At 38.8% G+C, this 20,273-nt stretch overlaps 2 protein-coding genes and 1 long non-coding RNA gene across 5 annotated transcripts; all 3 read right to left on the reverse strand.

Moving 5' to 3' along the window:
• Positions 1–374: 374 nt before the first annotated feature.
• On the reverse strand, positions 375–9,566 carry LOC103457208 (uncharacterized). 2 transcript variants are annotated; one of them, XM_017302079.2, is made up of 16 exons: positions 9,488–9,566; positions 9,070–9,339; positions 8,845–8,931; positions 8,416–8,508; positions 8,308–8,336; positions 8,182–8,238; positions 7,891–7,950; positions 4,187–7,445; positions 3,652–3,987; positions 3,236–3,502; positions 3,008–3,106; positions 2,619–2,705; positions 2,510–2,538; positions 2,358–2,414; positions 2,189–2,248; positions 375–1,928 (listed from the first exon to the last, which is right to left on the reverse strand). In XM_017302079.2, the coding sequence occupies exons 8-16, from the start codon at positions 4,314–4,316 to the stop codon at positions 1,812–1,814; spliced, it is 1,182 nt and encodes a 393-aa protein (XP_017157568.2). In that variant the 5' UTR covers positions 4,317–7,445; positions 7,891–7,950; positions 8,182–8,238; positions 8,308–8,336; positions 8,416–8,508; positions 8,845–8,931; positions 9,070–9,339; positions 9,488–9,566; the 3' UTR covers positions 375–1,811. The 2 variants fall into 2 exon arrangements, with proteins under 2 accessions (XP_017157568.2, XP_081458618.1); XM_081602492.1 differs by having other exon boundaries at positions 9,070–9,562.
• Positions 7,329–14,745, reverse strand: LOC108166111 (uncharacterized). Its single transcript, XM_081602797.1, has 4 exons — positions 13,974–14,745; positions 11,347–13,899; positions 7,891–7,950; positions 7,329–7,445 (listed from the first exon to the last, which is right to left on the reverse strand). Exons 1-4 carry the CDS (start codon positions 13,995–13,997, stop codon positions 7,329–7,331), a joined length of 2,754 nt encoding a protein of 917 aa, XP_081458923.1. The 5' UTR covers positions 13,998–14,745.
• Positions 14,746–15,672: 927 nt separating this feature from the next.
• On the reverse strand, positions 15,673–19,971 carry LOC108165746 (uncharacterized). Of its 2 annotated transcripts, XR_014085653.1 has the most exons (3): positions 19,314–19,971; positions 16,029–18,256; positions 15,673–15,787 (listed from the first exon to the last, which is right to left on the reverse strand). It is a non-coding gene; the product is annotated as an uncharacterized LOC108165746 (long non-coding RNA). The 2 variants fall into 2 exon arrangements; XR_014085652.1 differs by lacking the exon at positions 15,673–15,787 and having other exon boundaries at positions 17,917–19,194.
• Between the last annotated feature and the right edge of the window lie 302 nt (positions 19,972–20,273).

Below are 20,273 nucleotides of genomic sequence, written 5' to 3' on the forward strand. Positions count from 1 at the left end.
TATTTTCTAAATGTCATGGAGGGAGAATGTTTTAAGAATTGTTTTCTTGGTTACTTCTTTAAAATTAATTACAGCACACCTACAATTACTACACCTTTAAAATAAAAAGCATCAACCTGATGAAAACATAAAATGATAATCCTCTGATATTTAATGGTTATAGTTTCAATGTGTAATAATAAAACCAGTCATTTGTTCAGACAACTCAGCCTGGGAAATGACTGGTCAGTTAGTTGAGATGTTCCTCATTTTCTACCGTCGGTCTTCAGAGAAGAAAAGGAAGTCGTTTAGAGAAAGTGGCTAAAAAACAAAAAAAATGTTGACTTGTTACAGTTTTAACCTCTAGTGAGTAATGATGAACGTAAAAAGTTACATTTTAACTAATCAAATGTATAAGAATTGAAGATTTTTGATGAAAAGGCACATTCAGATTTGTGAGAGTATAAACATTTTAATGTCCATGATAAATGATAACAGATGAAAAAGCATCAAAGTATGAAATATACAGACGTTTTCGACCAGCAAATGATCCATACAGACAGAATGCTGACATTTTACTTTATTTTGATTTCCAACAACAAAATACTTTACACTTTGTTGCTTTAGTGACTTAGAAACCCAAATAGTCACAATAAACATTGTAAATAAAAACAGAATACAGTGTTTAACCACATTCTTTCCATTGATTCTTTATATTTAACAGTTTTCCTTCCCAGTTTGGATTTTTTAAGCATGGCTGACATGAAGGTAAGTTATGATTCCCTAACCTGTAGCAGATGAAAGTCACATTATTGTAGGTTTATAGCAGGTAAACAGATCAGTGCCAGGCTAACAGATGGTTACATTAATATCACCCATTCAGCCAACTTATGCCTCTGTGACATCAACCATCTCCCTTTTACTCCATGCCCTGGTCTCATCCAGGCTCCATTACTTCATTGTGCTTCTCTTTGTTTACCACATCGGTCCCTCCATGAAGTTCAGCTGATTAGAGCTCAGCAGACTGGATCACCTCTAAAGATCATCTCTGTGCCCAAGCGACTCATCGCCTCCCCAACCATTTCCACACCGAGATCAAAATCCACCCGTTACCATTCAAAGCGCTAACATGTCCAATCCTGGTCCTACTAAACTCCTTCCTGTTTGCACACCATCTCCGCCTCTGTCCTCTCTACGCCACATGTCCGTCTGTCCACCATGGGACTCTGGCCTTTCAGCTCTGATCCCCAACATCTGGAATAAACCACCACTGGATCCCCAAACGACGACACCTCATCTCTCCTCAATCAGACCAACAAACCCAACTGTCCCTTCAAGAACCAAATCTGACCAAACTGAAGTTTGCATTTCTTCAGATTGGGAAACATCTACAATTCTTACATTCATTTGGTGACATAGAAAAATGGTCAAACGCACAAAGAAATATATAAATAACATCTTTGATCTAGAAAATGTTTAAGGTAATATAGACAGTTCAGCTGAGCTAATATTGATGTTATAATTGTTAAAGCTAACTACCTATATTTAGGATATTTAGGATTGGGATATTTAAGTTTCAACAACCAACAGCTTTTCATCCATAAGGCTTAAAAATTACACAAGTGAACATTAGCAACTGTATCACCCACAGCAACATTATATACTAAATACAGATACAAACACAGCAAAAAAAATGGCCATGCAAGTCCTCCATTTAATGGCAAGCTAAAATAATAAGCTATAATATTTTTAAATTTGTCACTCAGAATCACCAACGTCTGGACATTACAGGTCACTAATTTAATACATTATTTGTTAAAGTCGTATTGCACCTATTTTCCTGGGGCGGTGATGGTGGAGTACAGGTTGTTGGGGTCAGATGCTGCTGCAGCAGGCGGGCCAGCAGCTGACACCGTGCTGTAGATCACATTGTCTCTTTCACCAACAACCTGAAAAGAGGAAAAGTCAAAGAAGACACCTTACGAACGGATCATTTTAGATTTCAGCATGTAGCAGTTTGCTCTCAGGGTTCATTTTCTCTAACAGCCAGACTTGGGAATGTTGTCAGAATGTCTTCAACTTTTAGACCATTACCTGTTTTGTTGAGTCCTCCATTTAATTTTAGCCATTTTAAGTGTGAAAACTTGGAATGGCTTTTCTAGAGATTAAAATCTTACATGTGTCCATTTTACTGACTAGTCACACTTACATTAAGCCTTACTTGGGCTTCACTGATGGTGGCGTAGTAGACATTATCTTCAGGATCAACCTGCAGAAGGAGGAAGATGTAGTTTTACTTTAATAACCATGTTATCACATTTAGCAGTGTATTTTTAAAAGGTTCAGCTCTAAAAGTCTGTTTTTATGTGTGTTCTCACGTTTTCATGGCTGGTTTCCATGGTGGTGGGAAGAACTGGAGAATTTAGATTCACATCCTACACAAAAAAGATGGGACAGAATAATGAATAATCATTTTAATGTTTTCACAAAGAGGAATTGAGTAATTTGTTATAATAGTGATTATACTCACAGCACAGTCATGCACCTGTCTTCGGTTTCCTGCAAAAACATCAGGCCTGACTTTAACCTCCAGAATTACAATGTATGGTGATTTTTGTTAATATTTAACGTTTTCTCACGTTTAGTTCTCCATCTGATGACAATCCCAGCAACGATCAAGAGTGAGACTAAAACCACAGCAGCAGCAGCAGCAACGTAGGGAGCTCCTGACAACAAACCAGTAAAAAAACTTCCATCTTATATCACCTATTAAGGAATTTATCTAATTTTTACTTTACTTTTATGGGTGAAAACAGAATTAATACAACTCAAACATGGTAAATGTTAGTGCAGGAGCCATGTTTGCATTTTCTGACAGACGCTGACTGAACAGGTCGCCTTAATGTTGAGACATTTGTGTTGATGTGGAAAGAACTTTTGTTCTTGTAACAGGTAATGTTGGTCAGAAGAACCAAGTAGTTTTGACTGTTAGGATATCAGGTCAAGATGGAGTCCAACATTTAATTACCTTTGTCTTTATTTGACATTGAGATGGTTGGATGTATTGTGGTTGTAATTAATTTTGTGGTATCTTTAACTTTATTTGTTGGGATGCATGTCGTTTCACCTGCAGACAAACAAATCAATAAGTTATTAGGGGAAAACATAAACCTAAACATAAACCTAATCATCTAAAAATAGATGATTAAATGTGCCTGATTATTGTTATTCAACCTGAAGCAGCAACTTTTCTCACCTGGTTTATCTTCTGTGGACTGATGGTTGAAGTTGAAGATCTGTTTGGTTTCACCGTCTGTCACTTCACACTTGAACTCACAGCTCTGTGTGTAGGAATCCTGTATAAAACAAACTGCAGCAGAGCAGCCAGAGCGTCGTGTTGTACAGTTGTTCTCTTTAACATTCTGTTCAGAACAGACATGCAGCCATTTCACTCTGTATCCACACTGACCACGCGTCTCCACAGAGCAGGTTAATGTCACCACATCTGTAACCTGTTTAGTCACTGGTCAAGAAATAAGAAATTAGAAGGGAAATTTTACACAAATTATCCGAAATAAGCCACTGAGGCCATTTGGAAAATTAAGACACTCTGGTACAACAGCAGGAATAAAGAAACAGTGGCATAAAAAATGACTTTATATTCATACTCACTGTGGACGACAGACAGAGAAACTCCAGACTGATGAACCAGAATGTGCTTAATGGTTTCAGCTCCAGATTTATATTGTTGGCAATCATAATAACCAGCATCCTCCACTGTGATGCTCCTTATTACCAGAGAACAATTTGCTGCAACACTCAGTCTGTTAGATTTACTCTGATCATTCTTAACCTTTCCCAGTTTAACCAGTTCTACTGAGCTGCTGGTTGTACTGTAGACCCATGTGGTACCATTACAGTTTATCTGACCTTTTATCACATCTTGGCAAGACAAAACCATGTCATCTCCAGATCTCATTAAAACAGATGATCCAGTTATTGTGCAAACTGTTGACAAAAAGACAGTGAAAAATATATAAATACACAAACTTGAACATTTCAAGATGATTCAATTTAACAGGAAGCTTGCAGACGTTCAATGATAGAAAAATACTGATTTGTGGTAGCATTGTAAATAAAATGTTTGCTTGCTAATATTTAAACAGCCATTTTTCTGAATTATTTAAATATTTCTACATATTCTTACCTGTAAGCTGAAGCCCCAGGATCAGAAATAAATGAACTTTAATCCATTTTAGTTCAGCCATTGCTCGTTTACGCCTCGTCGTTCTTGTTCTGATGAACTGAACCGACACTGGCAGCTTTTTGCCAGTCATCTGTACTTCCGTGATAAAAGAGGTTTTACTTCCTCACATTCTCATTATGTATATTTTTTTGCACTCTGTTACATTTACGTTATTCGCAACTTTAAAAAAGTGGTTAACCTTAATTAACCATCGGTATATTTAACATTGCCAAGATCATCTAAACAGGCTCAAATGCATCTTAAAGCCTTTTGGTGAACTTTGTGTTCAACAACGTAGCACATCTGAGACGGAGGCGTTTCTCACAGACATAAAGCAGAAGTGAACCGAACTGAATGTTTAAAAGATCTTTAAGAAAAAAGCTCAACAGTCAGGCTTTGTAGACTTATTGTAATTACATTAATGTAAAAGTTACAATAGCAGCGAGTAAAGCAGAAAGTTTAAGGTTAAAAAGCTTTAGCACAACTTGTTTCTACTTTTAACTCAGATGTTCACATGAAGGGGAAGTAATTTGGTGAGAATGTGGTTCACAGCAGAGCTCTGCTGGTTTTCAGCACAGCGTCAAAAAAGAAAAAAAGTATGTTAAAACGATGAGAAACTTTATTGTTTTAAGATCAACAGTTTTACATTCTTCACTCATCTGTTATTTTTAATATTCCACAAATTGACAAAAAGCAATTGTGAACATGAGTTCAGCTTAAAATCAACTCATGTTTATTTTAGCTTAGAAAAGAATCACTTTACATCCAGTTAATTAGATTTATTGTTATACTTCTTGCTTCATTATACTAAACTATATTTGTATGGAAATTACCTTTACTGTTATTGATTGCTCTGTTTGCAGCTGCTTTGTTAAAAGGTGAAAGTTAGAATGTATGAAACATGGAAATGTTTTTACAATGGTAAAATTTTATTGACCTTACGCAATCCATCATTTTTCAGAAAAAAATAAAAGTTCAAACAGACCATTTACAAAATGGGATATTCAGCGAGTAACATGTCAGGATACCATGACCTCTACAGGTGACTTTAGTTTGACCTTTTATAAATTTTTGTATGCATGTTTCCAGCTTTTAAATGTTTCAGGAGCTTTTTTTTTCACATCTTCTCCAAGTGGGAGCTTAACTACAAAATTCACAACTGTTTGATACGTGAGTCAACTAATACATTTCCTGCTTTGATCATGATGTTCACATTCTGTCATGTGACCAAGATGACATGCAACCTCTGATCAACAGGATCTCGTCACTGAGAGGAGACAAACAGGAAGTCCTCAGACGGAAGCTGAGCTTAAGAGCATCATCAGCAGATTGTAACTTAGATACAGAGACGCTAGAAGAGCCACAGAGAGGGAAGTGGACGCATCGCCCACTGATGACGGCTTCGTTGTGAACAGAACCTGATAGAACCAGAAGATGAATGCAGCTCAACTTCTGGCTCACTTAATGAAGGTGAGAGGAACCCAAACACATCAGTTGGTCGGTGTGCAGATGACCTGCATGGATACCCGACCTCACCACCATGAACAGGCGCCATCATCTGGGAGCCTTCATGTCAGAAAAGGGACCGGCCAGCCGCAGTCAATTCACATTGATCAGAAATGATCAATAATGTTGGAGCCGTTAATGACAGCATCATGCATCAGCCACTGCTGTTACCAGACGAGGCTTTGGTGGTGGAGGCGTTACAGTGAGGGCAGGCGGGTCTGATGTAACTGATATTAATGCATATAATCTTATAGAAGGTAAAAAAGTGTAAAATAAACAAATTTATATCTTAAAATTTTACCAAGAATAAATAAACATACATATTAAAAGCATCTCTATGGTTACAAACTGGAGCAAAACAGAACAAGTTTCTGTCCGACCATTTAAAACCAGGTGATTCAGACTATATACTGCCCTCTGGTGTGCAATTAATGTAATTACAAAATAAAATCAATTCTTAATGCAAAGTGCAGTTTGGGATTTTATTGTGGATTTGATGCTGTTGATCCCTGGATTTAGACTGAAACCAAACCAGTTTCCAGTCTTTTCACAGTTCAGAATAATAATCATAATAATCATCATCACTCTGCAACTGAAGAAAAACCCATTTAAGATCAAACTAAAATTATTTTATTGACAGATAATTAAAAGAAACTGGATCAATATGAATGCAGAGTCTTGAAGTTATGCAGATTTATATTATAAACATCCTAAAACTATAAATCCAATTCAAAGCAAATTTAACAACAAGTTAAAACTTTGAGAAATGTAAACGTTTATATTTATGTGCTCAACTAAAAACATAAATCATTGCTTCAGTTTTTACACATTTTTTTATTAGAAGCCTGTTTCTGCCTCTCATAAAAAAAAATAAAAATTATCTTGATATGTTTTTATATCTGCTGAAAATGTCATCTATAAGGTGCATTAATATCTTACTCAACAGCGCCTCCTACTGGGTCAATTATTCTGGGAAATCTGACTAATTAAAGGTTGTGGAGTTAATTTATTAATTATAAAACTGAGCATTTAAATAATGACTAATATGTTACGTGTTTTTTCATTATGTAGAGGTGGAAATAAGTTTGTTTCTCATAAATGTGTTAAATTGAACATTCTTATTATTCCTCTCATTTCAGTAACTTCATGAACCTGCAGCTGAACTAAAGAAGTGATGACAGAGTTGCATAAAATTAAGTTGAGCATGATCATATGGTGCAAATAAATAAAAGAAACAAACTGTTAGTACTTCTGGTGAGTCCAGGGTGCGGCGTGTGTGTGACTTGGCCGCTTGATGGCAGCTAAACAGGAAGTAGTAAACGTGTTATCAAAAACAGATGAGTGTAATAATGTAGTGCTTCTCTTGAGCTTCTGTTTATTAAAATTAGCTTTCAGATATCTACAAAAATACAGAAGTGACTAAAACCATGTGACGGCAACAAACTATTTAATTGATGTAGATGATAAAAATACAGGAAACGGACAAAATCAACTTCCAATGCCTTTTAAAACACAGCGAGATAAAACAGTTCAGAACCACCAACATCTGGAACGTTACTAATTTAACAGAAACATATTATTAAAGTCTCATTCACACCTATTGGCCTGGAGCGGTGAGCAGAGAGTAGAGGCTGCTGGGGTCAGTAAAGGCTGCAGCAGGCGGGCCGGGAGCCGCCACAGTGCAGTAGGTCATGTCGTCCCCTTCACCAACAACCTGGACAAAATTAAAAATAAAAAGATAAGATGCTTCCTGTTTGATTCACAAAAACCTGACAAATGTTAACCCAGCTGCTTCAAGTTTATCTTTTATTTTTATCCTATTTAACTCCAACTTATCTCAATTTGTTTTTCAAATTGACATGTCGGTATGTGTTTACTCCACATACCGACATGTGGAGTAAACACAAGTTTGGAAAGGTAAAGATTTCATGTTTCGCTTATACCATTCAGTAATCTGCATGTTTTTTACCACAGACTCTCCAAGTACAATAAATAAAGTTAATTAAAAATCTTCTCTGGGCCGTAGTCAAACTGTGGTCAGTATGAAACAACAAGAAATGTCAACATCTTTAGTTAAAGTTAAAGTCAGATAAAAGTAGGACCCGAGTGAAAACTTCCAGTCAGATTGAGACGAGGAATAAAGAAAGTTTTACACTTACATTAAACCTGACTGGAGTTTCACTGATGGTGGAGTAATAGACACCATCTTCAGGCTCCACCTGCAGAAGAAACATTCAGTTCAACATCTGAGATGTAGAGAAACTTTGACAGGTTTATCTTGTTCTTTAAAATTTAGCAGATTATTTCAAAAGAGGTTTAACTCAAATTCTAGACGCTTTATGAGTCTTTGACCTGTCATCTTATCGTTTGTTCAATATTTGTAGTCATATGAAACTCATGTATCTTGTTTTCATGATGATCAGGTTATTTTGAGCTGTGTGTGTTCTCACGTCGTCTCTGCTGGTTTCCAGTGCCGTGGAAGATACTGGAACAGTCGGATTCACTTCCTGAACCAAGAAAAGATTAATAACCAACTGCTTTCAAAAAGAGGAATTGGTTATAATAGTGATACTTACAGAATAGACATGCACCTGCTTCGTGTTTCCTGCAAAGACATCAGGCTTAACTTTAACATCCAGTTAAAATACTTGGTGATTTTAATATTTAAAGTTTTATGTTCTCACGTTTAGTTCTCCATCTGATGATAATCCCAGCAACTATCAAGAGTGCAACTAAAACCACAGCAGCAGCAACGTAAGGAGCTCCTGACAGGAAACCTTTTAATAAATACACACTTTAGATCAGCTTTTGAAGTCTTTCATTTTTACTTTTCTCTTATAATTTAAAGCATAATTAATGAAACCAACACATTAAATGGTTCTGTTACTTATTGTTTTTTAATGGTTGCATATAATAATTTTCCCTCACTGCATGTTCTTAGTGTAGGATGTTGACATGTTTGTATTTTACACAAAACCCTGACTGCACAAGCTTTAAGTCACCTTTATGTGGAGAGAAATGTCCTGTAACAGACAGTAGAGAGAAGAACCAAACGGTTCTCTGACCATCAGAACGCAGCACCGCGGTGGAGTTCACAGTTCATGTTTCATTACCTTCATCTGGAACTTTTTCATGTTTTGTGGCTGGAACTGATGATGTTGTATCTCCAGGTTTTCTTGTTGGGCTGCATGTTGTTTTACCTGCATGCAAATAAATGGACAAAACCAGGAAGTTATTAGGTTCATGTTTTCCATCTGAATGAGAAAAAATACATTAAACCAGATGAAACTCAGCATTTCTGATCATTTTATTCAGTCTGAAGCAGCAACTTTTCTCACCTGGTTTATCTTCTGTGGACTGATGGTTGAAGTTGAAGATCTGTTTGGTTTCACCGTCTGTCACTTCACACTTGAACTCACAGCTCTGTGTGTAGGAATCCTGTATAAAACAAACTGCAGCAGAGCAGCCAGAGCGTCGTGTTGTACAGTTGATCAAATCGATATTCCCAGTAGAACAGACATGCAGCCATTTCACTCTGTATCCACACTGACCACGCGTCTCCACAGAGCAGGTTAATGTCACCACATCTGTAACCTTCCGTTTACTCACTGGTCAAGAAATAAGATATTGGAAGGGAAATTTTACACAAATTATCCAAAATAAGCCACTGAGGTCATTTGGAAAATTAGACACTCTGGTACAACAGCAGTAATAAAGAAACAGTAGCATAAAAAATGATTTCATATTCATACTCACTGTGGACGACAGACAGAGAAACTCCAGACTGATGAACCTGAATGTGCTTAATGGATTCATTTCCAGATTTATATTGTTGACTGTGAGGGTTCTTGCATAAACCAGCCAGAGAGACACTGAATGGAATCCAAAAATAATCTTAATTTATTACAAAAAAGTTCAAAAATAATTAAACAATGAAGAACTGGGCCCAAAAACTGAGGTCAACATAACAAACTCCAACTCAGGTAGTAACACAAAGAACTCAAGCACAAAACTGACCTAACAAACAAGACATGAGGGGAGCTTAAATAGTGGCTGATCAGACCACAGCTGACACACAAGGGGTAATTAAACATACAAAAACTTAAATAAATATTAATCAATACAACACCAAATCTTTAAATTAAACAAACATTGGACTGAAACTACCAAATAGAAGAGACATTAAAGAACTGGTCAAATTAAATGAAAGAAAACCAAATTTCCCCGTCCCCTGGCAAACAAATGGAATGGCCCGCTGAGGAGGTTTGCCAGCCATATATGGATGTCAATTAGCTGGAGCTCTTCTGTGACCCTCCAGCAGCTCCAAAGGAAACTGGTAACTCAAAACAAATAAATTAATTTGTTGCTTTTAACAAAAATATAAAGAACTGACAAATAAAGTTAACTAAATGCGTGCACTTCAAATAGTTAACTAAAAAGTCAAGTTAATGAAAATTTTCAAAAATAAAAATCTAAACTATTCACTAATTAATATCTAAATTAATATTAAGGATGAACAAAACAAACAGTTACCATTCAGGTCTGTGTGACAGTAGGGTCGGCTGTCACATTCCCCCTCCCTTCAGAAGGGTCATCACACCAACGAGAGAGGTAGTCTGCAGTCACATTCAGCTTACCCGGTATGTGCTGGACTGTAAAGCGGAAGGGTTGCAGAGCAAGAGACCATCTTGTAATGCGACTATTTGTGTCCCTCATTCGCTGAAGCCACTGGAGAGCTTTATGATCTGTCTGGAGGATGAACTCTCTTCCCAGCAGGTAATACTTCAGGGAGTCCAGAGCCCATTTTATGGCGAGGGCTTCTTTTCCACCGTAGAATAACGGACTTCTCTAGGGTGTAGCTTACGGCTTATGAAAGCTACAGGCTGTAAAGCCTCATCACCTTGCAGGAGGACTGCTCCAATACCCCTTTCTGAGGCATCTGTTTGCAGAATAAAACTTTTGTCAAAGTCAGGACACTTCAGGACAGAACTCTGACCCAGAGCTTGTTGAATGTCATGGAATGCTGCAGTTGTCTTCTCTGTCCACTGGACTTTACTAGGACATTTAGATCCAGTCATATCTGTCAGAAAGGCAGCTCTGGCTGAAAAGTTTTTTATGAATCTGTGATAGAAACCTGCCATCCCTAGAAACGATCTCAATTGCTTTTTGGTTTGAGGCAATGGACAGGACTCAATAGCATGAATCTTGCGAACCTGTGGCTTGAGTTCACCATTTCCAATTATGAAACCCAGGTACTCTGTCTCAGATTGTGCAAAAACACATTTTGCTGGGTTAATGGTCAAACCTGCACTTTGGAGGAGGCCCAAAATTTCTTGTAAATGCTGAAGATGATCCTCCCATGAATTACTATATATGACAATGTCATCGAGATAGGCACAGGCATAGTCATCACATCCACGCAGTACCTGATCCATGAGTCTTTGGAAGGTAGCGGGTGCGCCATGCAATCCAAAAGGCAAAACTGTAAACTGGAAAAGTCCCCAAGGGGTCCGAAAGGCCGTCAACTCCCTGGACTGCTTAGAAAGGGGTACTTGCCAGTAACCTTTGCACAAGTCTATAGTTGTCAGGTACTTAGCTTTGCCCAATCTACTGACCATGTCATCGATGCGAGGAGTAGGGTAGGAGTCAAACTTTGACACAGAATTAAGGTACCTAAAGTCTATACAGAAGCGCATCGTTCCATCTTTCTTTGGCACCAAGACGACAGGATTACACCACTCACTCTTTGAAGGTTCAATAATCCCGAGAGATTGCATCAGCTCCATCTCTCTCTTCAGGGAGCCGAGAAGGCGTTCAGGAATCCTGTAGCTCAAACGTTTTACTGTAGCATCACTTTTCAACACAATCTCGTGTTCAAGAATGTCTGTACGACCTGGATATTCTTTAAATATTTGAGGATTACATAATGCTCTAACCTGAAGTTGTTGTTCACTTGACAGATGTTTCAGGTCAAGCTCCATTGGTGTTGATGAGGGCAGGAACTGATCATCAACAGCCTCTTCCTCTTCAACAGCTCTAATCAGCATGACTTCTGCCCCCATTTTAGGTCGCTCTGTCCACTCCTTAAGGAGGTTCACATGCAGCACTTTGGTGGAATGTGGTTGTTCCAATTTAACAACTTTGTAGGTGGTAGGGCCAAGCTGTCTTGCTACCTCAAATGGCCCCTGCCACTTGGCCAACAGCTTGCTCTCACTGGATGGTAGCATAACCAGAACCTTCTGGCCTGGGACAAAGGTCCTTTGCCGGGCTGACTTGTCGTACCAAGCCTTCTGGTACTTTTGGGCTTCTGCCATGTGCTGCTGGGCCAAAGCCGTCATCTTTTGTAGCCTCTCTCTCATCTGCATAACATAGGAGATAACATTAACAGGCCCCTCCCTCCCCTCTTCTCCAGCCCAGGTCTCCTTTAATAGTGCCAGAGGTCCCCTCACCTCATGACCATATAACAGTTCAAAAGGAGAGAACCCGGTGGAGGCCTGTGGTACTTCTCTGTAGGCGAAGAGGAGATAAGGCAACCATTGATCCCAATTGGAGCCAGTTTCATCCACAAACTTACGCAGCATCTGCTTGAGTGTTTGGTTGAATCTCTCCGTGAGCCCGTCCGTCTGTGGATGATAAGGGGTAGTTCTAACACCCTTAATCCCCAACAGCTGATATACCTGCTTTAGGAGAGTAGACATGAAGTTAGTGCCTTGATCCGTCACAATTTCGCAGGGAAATCCAACCCTTGAAAAAAGTTGCACCAAGGAGAAAGCCACAGCTCTTGCTTTAATCGTCTTTAATGGGAACACTTCTGGGTACTTGGTTGCATAGTCTGTAATCACCAGCATATATCGGTGTCCAGATTTGCTTCTTTCAAGTGGACCTACAATGTCCATACCCAAGCGCTCAAAAGGCGTGTCAATTAGGGGAAGAGGCTGCAGTGGTGCTCTGGAAGGGAACTTTTTGGAGGTTAATTGGCACTGAGGGCAAGTCCTACAGAACTGTGCAACATCAGTCCGTAATCCAGGCCAGTAGAAATGGCGTTTGATGCGAGCCAGGGTCTTGTGGCTCCCTAGGTGGCCAGCCCAGGGAACTGAGTGGCCCAAAATAAGCACCATCTCTCTTGCATCCTTAGGGACCACAAGTTGCTTAAATGCCCCCTGTTGGCGGTAGAGGATATTTTTCTGTAGAACAAACTCTTCAGCACCATCTCTGTGGTCACCTTTCGGAGGTCCTTTGGCTTTCAGAAAAAGAGCCGACAGACTCGAGTCATCACGCTGGATTTGAGCCATATTTAAAGGCACTTTAAAACCTTGTGGCAGATCCTGAACCTCTTCTATAGATGTAACAGGTGTATGCAGAAACTTTTCCTGTCTCTTTTGTCGACATGATTTTCTAGATTTTCCGGGCTGCGCATCCAGCTCTACATCATAAAAAGGCAGCACACTCAGAATTGGAGGAGACTCTTCTGGCTGTTTTGCTTGAGAACGAGTCACTACATTGCAGTTCTGTGGTGTATGTAGCAAGTCAAACAAAACAGGTAAATCACTACCCAATACTACTGGAAAAGGGAGATTTTCTGCAACACCAACATTCAGTAGGTATAATTGTCCTTGCACTTCAATATAAATATCCGCTGTGGGGTATGGCCTTTCATCACCATGCACACATCGGATAGGGATTGTGTCAGATGTGCAAATTATATTAGATGGAACCAGCCCTCTTTCAACCAGAGTCTGAACACTCCCAGTGTCAATTAAGGCCTTCACACCTTTCCCATTAACTTTCACATCACTCAGTTTCACAGACTGTCCAATACTGATGCAATTGTCACTTTTAAATGGGACAACACACAGCTGAGTGAGTTTGGGAGGGTTTTTTGGACACATAGGTTTTGTATGGCCTTCCTGACCACACAAATAACAAACAGGCACTTTATTGTATTGCCTGGGTGTTGCGCTTACTGACTGGGTTTCCCTTAGGAAGGCCTTACCCACAGCAGATACACCCTTTTGGTGGTGTTGTACAGGTGCAGCTCTGCGTGTGTCTTTAGATGCCTTCCAAGAAGAGTAACTCCATGGTTGTCCTTTCCGTCTAGCAGCCACAAACACCTCAGCCAGTGAAGCCGCTTTGGAAGCTGTTGGAGGATCATGTTCCCGGACCCAAACCTGAAGCTCAGGAGACAGCATACGTAGATATTGCTCCAACACAATAACTTCACCAATGGCTTTCACTGTTTTACCTCTAGGTTGTATCCACTTTTCATACATCTCCTTTAACCTTACGTACAGCTCCTTGGGAGTTTCTCCAGGCTCCACTTCTGTAGAACGAAATCTCTGACGATAGGTTTCTGGGTTAATGTCATATTTCCTCAGAATTGCCTCCTTAACAGATATATAATCATCCACTTCATCAATGTCCATATGCACATAAGCGCTTCTGGCTTTTCCAGTTAGCAATGGAACCAGACGGAAGACCCAGTCATTCTCTGGCCAGTTACATGAAACTGCAATCCTCTCAAAAGTAATTAAAAAATGTTCAATGTCATCAGTTTCTGTTAATTTTTCTAATTTAGGTTCCAAGAAGGAACGAAACTGACCTGAAGAGATGACTTTGCGGTCCCCTGGCAGTAGATCTTTATCCTGTGGTTCTGGATCAGAGTTTTCCAGCTTAGCAGGTTCAGATGTTGGAAAAGTTTGGGCCTGCACTTCTGATTGCAAAAGACTGAATTGGTGTTGAAGAGACCTGAACCGTTGATCTTGGCGGGCTGCTTCCTCTTTCATTGTTCTATTTTGTTCCTCCTGCTGGCTCATGTGGGCACGAAGAATATTAACAAGATCTGTATATGTTGGTTCTTTCACCTCTTCACCCTCAGTGCCTACATGTCCTCCAGATGCTCCTGCTTCAGTGCAATCAGTCTGCTCATCAAGGTCTGCTGTTCCTTGAGACTCCACAAAATTGCCTCGTTTACTCCTTCCTCCACGCTGCATGTTTCAATCATCAGGGTTGGTAATGGGGGGGGGGGGGAAACTTTGTACTCCTGGCTGGTAAGATCCCACTTCTGACACCAAATGTGAGGGTTCTTGCATAAACCAGCCAGAGAGACACTGAATGGAATCCAAAAATAATCTTAATTTATTACAAAATTTCAAAAATAATTAAACAATGAAGAACTGGGCCCAAAAACTGAGGTCAACATAACAAACTCCAACTCAGGTAGTAACACAAAGAACTCAAGCACAAAACTGACCTAACAAACAAGACATGAGGGGAGCTTAAATAGTGGCTGATCAGACCACAGCTGACACACAAGGGGTAATTAAACATACAAAAACTTAAATAAATATTAATCAATACAACACCAAATCTTTAAATTAAACAAACATTGGACTGAAACTACCAAATAGAAGAGACATTAAAGAACTGGTCAAATTAAATGAAAGAAAACCAAATTTCCCCGTCCCCTGGCAAACAAATGGAATGGCCCGCTGAGGAGGTTTGCCAGCCATATATGGATGTCAATTAGCTGGAGCTCTTCTGTGACCCTCCAGCAGCTCCAAAGGAAACTGGTAACTCAAAACAAATAAATTAATTTGTTGCTTTTAACAAAATATAAAGAACTGACAAATAAAGTTAACTAAATGCGTGCACTTCAAATAGTTAACTAAAAAGTCAAGTTAATGAAAATTTTCAAAATAAAAATCTAATCTATTCACCAATTAATATCTAAATTAATATTAAGGATGAACAAAACAAACAGTTACCATTCAGGTCTGTGTGACAGTAGGGTCGGCTGTCACAGACAATAATAATAACCAGCATCCTCCACTGTGATGCTCCTTATTACCAGAGAACAATTTGCTGCAACACTCAGTCTGTTAGATTTACTCTGATCATTCTTAACATTTCCCAGTTCAACCAGTTCTACTGAGCTGCTGGTTGTACTGTAGACCCATGTGGTACCATTACAGTTTATCTGACCTTTTATCACATCTTGGCAAGACAAAACCATGTTATCTCCAGATCTCATGAAAACAGATGATCCACTTGTACTCACTGTTGAGAAAAAAACAAACAAACTGAAAAATACTTTTAAAATGCATAAATCTAAACATTTCAAGATGATTCAGGTTAACCAAGTTAATTTATGCCTTTCCTTTCTTCATGTTTAATAACAGAAAACAGCTCATTTATAAGACATAAAAGTGTAAATATAACATCTGTTTACTGGATTTAGTAAATGATCCAATACCCAGCTATATTTTCTGAGACAGTAAATATTTCTACATATTCTTACCAGTAAACTGAAGCCCCAGGATCAGAAATAAATCAACTTTAATCCATTTTAGTTCAGCCATAGTTCGATGCATCGTTCTTGTTCCGACTAAATCTGGTACAAGCAGCTTTTTGAAGGTCCTCTGTACTTCCTGTTCGAGGTGATACTTCCTCATCTCTTACGTTTATTTAGACTTCTGTTTTATCTCAATTATAAGTTTTAAAATAACAGATTAACCTGCATTAAATGTTGGTATATTTTAACATAACCAAGTCTAAATGTTGAAAAAGAACTTTTATTTAAGCCATTTGGTGAACATTGTGCTCAGCTCATGAGAGACAGAGGCGTTTCTCACAGCTAGAAAGAAAAAGTGAACTGAAAGTGAAGCAAAAGTTTTCAAATAAAAGTTTAATAAAGAACCTTTGCAGATTTAGTTTTGGAGTCCAGAGTGCATGGTGTTGCAATAGCAGCAGGTAAAACAGTTTAAAAAAAAGCTTTAATGCTTTAATTACTTCCAATTTTATCTCAGCCGTCATGAGAAGTGGAGGAGGAAGTGCTTTGGTGAAAATGTGCAGCAGCAGCAGGGATCCGTTTTCACAGCAACACCACAACGAACTGCTAACGACGACGAAACAAACGTCTCCCTTTGAGATCTCAATACATTCAACATCTTTCACTTCTGTTTTGGTCATTTTCTATGCTCCAAGCATTCACAAAAACCATGAGGCAGCAGTTTACTGTTTAAAATGCACTCATATTTATTGTAGCTTAGGGGAAAAAAGAAGCTATAAACTTTGATTCCCAACATTTCAGCTCTCAGGCCTTTCAAGGTCAGAGTTAAGTCAGGCACCCAACATTTCAAATGTAATTGGTTAATTTTATATGCACCCAAACTACTTTCTATAATATTATATTAGCTGGCTTTGAATAATGACACATAGCAGTCGCTATATTAAGAATCACATTTCTAATTTATCCCACTAAACTGTTCAATGTCAGACTTTTAATACAACAGGCATGGAGTTGGTCTGTTTTGTATTCCAGTTACTCTGGGAAATTCCAACTTCCCAGCTGGAAAAAAATACACCAAAATAAACAAGCAGATCGCACTGAGAAGTTGGATTTCCCACTGGGAAACTGGGAGCAACGCAAACTTGTCCCAGTTACAACTTGTAAGGCTGAGTTTCAACATGGCCGCTCCTTGTAGTAGCTGTGGTGGAAACATGTTTATTTTATGAGACACATGTAAGAATGTGTCTTAAACTAATGTTAGAACAGAACCAACAAATGATCTGAACAAATTGAAATGGTGTTTGGTCTGAATGGACGTCACCATGTTGAAAGTCGCCGTTACTTCGGGTGTAACGTCAAACTGGACGCTGTGTCCCGAGGTAACCGGACCGCAGCTTCATTTCCTCGGGATGTCGCTCCAAAATAAGATACGTTTATCATTTCTGTCTGGATCAGCAACAACAAATCTGATGCAAGTTCAACTAAAACATTTACATTACATTGATTGCTGGGAACAACCACATCATCTCCATATACTCACTTTGTTTTTTTAGTCATGTAAAGATAAAATAAACATAAAAAAAGAAAAACGTTCCGTATTTTTGAAATGCAAGATTCCAGTAAAAGAACATGGAGAATCCAGGAGAACATACTGCTCAACAAATTACAGGTCAAAAACCAATTCCTGTTTGTTTGTCCTCCTGCTCCTTGTTTTTCCACAAATACGGAAGTGCAAAGCTGCCAAAAAGTCAAAGCACCGACTGCCACATTTAGACCAACATGGACCTTTACGTTCAGAGCAACACTGAAACATGGCAGCTTTCTGGAAAATCTTCAAAATAGATACAAAAAATTTCTGCTAAAGAGTTCATTTTATGCCTACAAAGAGGAACAGAGATGAATCAGCATTCGTTTATTAGCGTTTCCCATTTTGGGAATAAAAACGCGTATAAAAACCGTTTCCTGTGTTAGCATGAACGTACTTTGTAAAATCTGGGCGTATAAACCGGCTGGTTCAGGAGGATGATCCTCTGTGGACTCCTGAGCGTCAGACCAACAGAAATTTAACCCGACGGCTCAAACTTTACTCGGGCCGTACCTGGCAGAACCGCGTCTCCGCCCCAGTCCAGCAGAGAGCAGCTTCATTCCCAGACTTCCTGGATGATTTCAGCTCAGATGAAGCTTCTGGAAACAGCTGGAGGTCAGAGACACACGGCCTGTCTAAACGTTCAGAGATCCTGGCAGCGCGGGGTTAAAAAAACACATATCCTCTGGTCAACATTCAGGAAGAGAGATATTTATATCCATAAACATTTTCATTAAAACATTCCTTATAAGAGATTTAAAAAAAGAGGAACAATGAACCGTGTTCTGAGCTCAGAGTCTTTAGTTTAACAGAACTAATTGATTCATTTGCTGCATTATTGAGATATTTTAGAGAATATTTTCTCATTTCATACATTTGGGAGATTCTTGGATTATCTTCTATTCTCCACCAGAGTTAAAGGTCCAATAGGCAGGAAAAGCACAAAGTACCCTAAAAGTAAAGTGTTCAGTTTGATCCTTTTTCATGATTAGAATCGATTGTCCACCGGTCCTGTTGAACAGCAGACTTCAAGCGTTGCTATGGGGTTTTTTTTCTCGTTGCCGGGCTCCATTGTGGGTTCACTGATGCTTCCTGCTGCTTTCCTGCTGACTGCAGGGCGACCACAGACTTCCTCCATCTCATTTCCCCTCTGCTGGGCTTTATTGTACTTTGGCTTAGTGAAAAACTGTTGAACATGAACCCTGAGCTCGACGCTGCACGCCTGAATCCACAGAAGACTGAGGAAATGATTCTGCTGCGAAAGCACCCCGGTGCTGCAAGCTGGAACATTTAAATGTCAGGCTGAACAATAAAAATAGAGCAACATGGATTTATGACAGAAATCCAATGCTTGCAATATCTAAAAAACATGTTCTTCTGACAAATGATATATTAGCTTGATCATAACAAGAGTAAAGGTTAATACAAAGAGAAAAATGCATTTTCTGAATATGGAGTTGAGATTTTTCTCTGATGAGCCAAATGAGGAACATTTGAGCTTCGCTGCTTGATTCTGCAAAAACATGCAGCTTTAGGGTTGGCAGGTTGCCAAAGGTGCCGCGTCATGTTGAATTAAGTCCGGTCCAAAGTCTAAACCAATACAGGCAGTGAAAAAAAACAAACAAAAAAAAAACATTGTTCAACTTACTGCTACAGCGATAAGAGGACACTAAGCAGTAAAAACAAAAAGAGACCTGACAGAAACTTACTTCATGAGAGCAGAACACGACTTTTCAGCAGATCAGTTTGTTTACAGATGTTATGACCGTTTAACGGTTCAGACCTGGTTTGGATGCAGATCCAGTTTCAGCAAAGTTGGTTCTTCGCTGCCGTTTTGTTCTTCAGTTAAATATACAAATGTATGAGAACAAAAACCCAACTTTCCTGCAGTTGCAGTTACTTGTGCACATTTAGAAAGAAAGAAATATTCTGAAGGAAACTCTAGACTGAAGACAAAATGTGATATAAGTGCATTTGTTTCGACTTACAAACGTTCTGAATCATTTATTGTTCTCTTCAAGAAACAAACCGCTCAGCATCCTGATTATCCTGATGAACAGCAGAAATCATTTTTACCTGAATGCAACTTTAAATGTAGAGAACATAACCTGACAACACAAGCAGGAAAGTAAGAAAATGCCACCCATTTGGAATAAATAAAGGTAATACAAAATCTCAACAAACAAAAGCAGTAAAAATCAGCAAAACAAAATAAACGGTCACTATGATAAAGGATGTTAAAGAGATGAGTTTTAAATGTTGGAGGGGTCAAAATCTGCTCATCCACCTGGAAGGATTCAGCTTTTAATGATCCTGTAACTGCCTGTAGAATTAATCCATTTTACTAATCTACGTGAAGAAACATAATTTACAAAGCTGACCTTGTCATGGATGCAAGGATATTTACGACTTTTCTTTGGAGGAGCAGCAGGGAGAAAATCTGGAGATTTTCACTGATGATGAAATATGTTTATGTGTAGCAAAAGCCAGATCTTTAATATATAAATGTTCTTATAACCTGAGTTCTCAGTATAAAATAGAGTTTCATCAATAAATAAATTTAAAGCGTGACCCTGAGGCCGCAGGTGTTTCTAATTAAAGCGGTTGCCAAGCAACGTTTTGATGAGCAATACTGCCATCTACTGGAATGGAGTGTGAACATATGTCAG

This window comes from Poecilia reticulata, chromosome 21 (assembly GCF_904066995.2).
Source record: "Poecilia reticulata chromosome 21, P_reticulata-male-v2, whole genome shotgun sequence".
In the NCBI taxonomy this organism is placed as follows: Eukaryota; Metazoa; Chordata; class Actinopteri; order Cyprinodontiformes; family Poeciliidae; genus Poecilia; species Poecilia reticulata.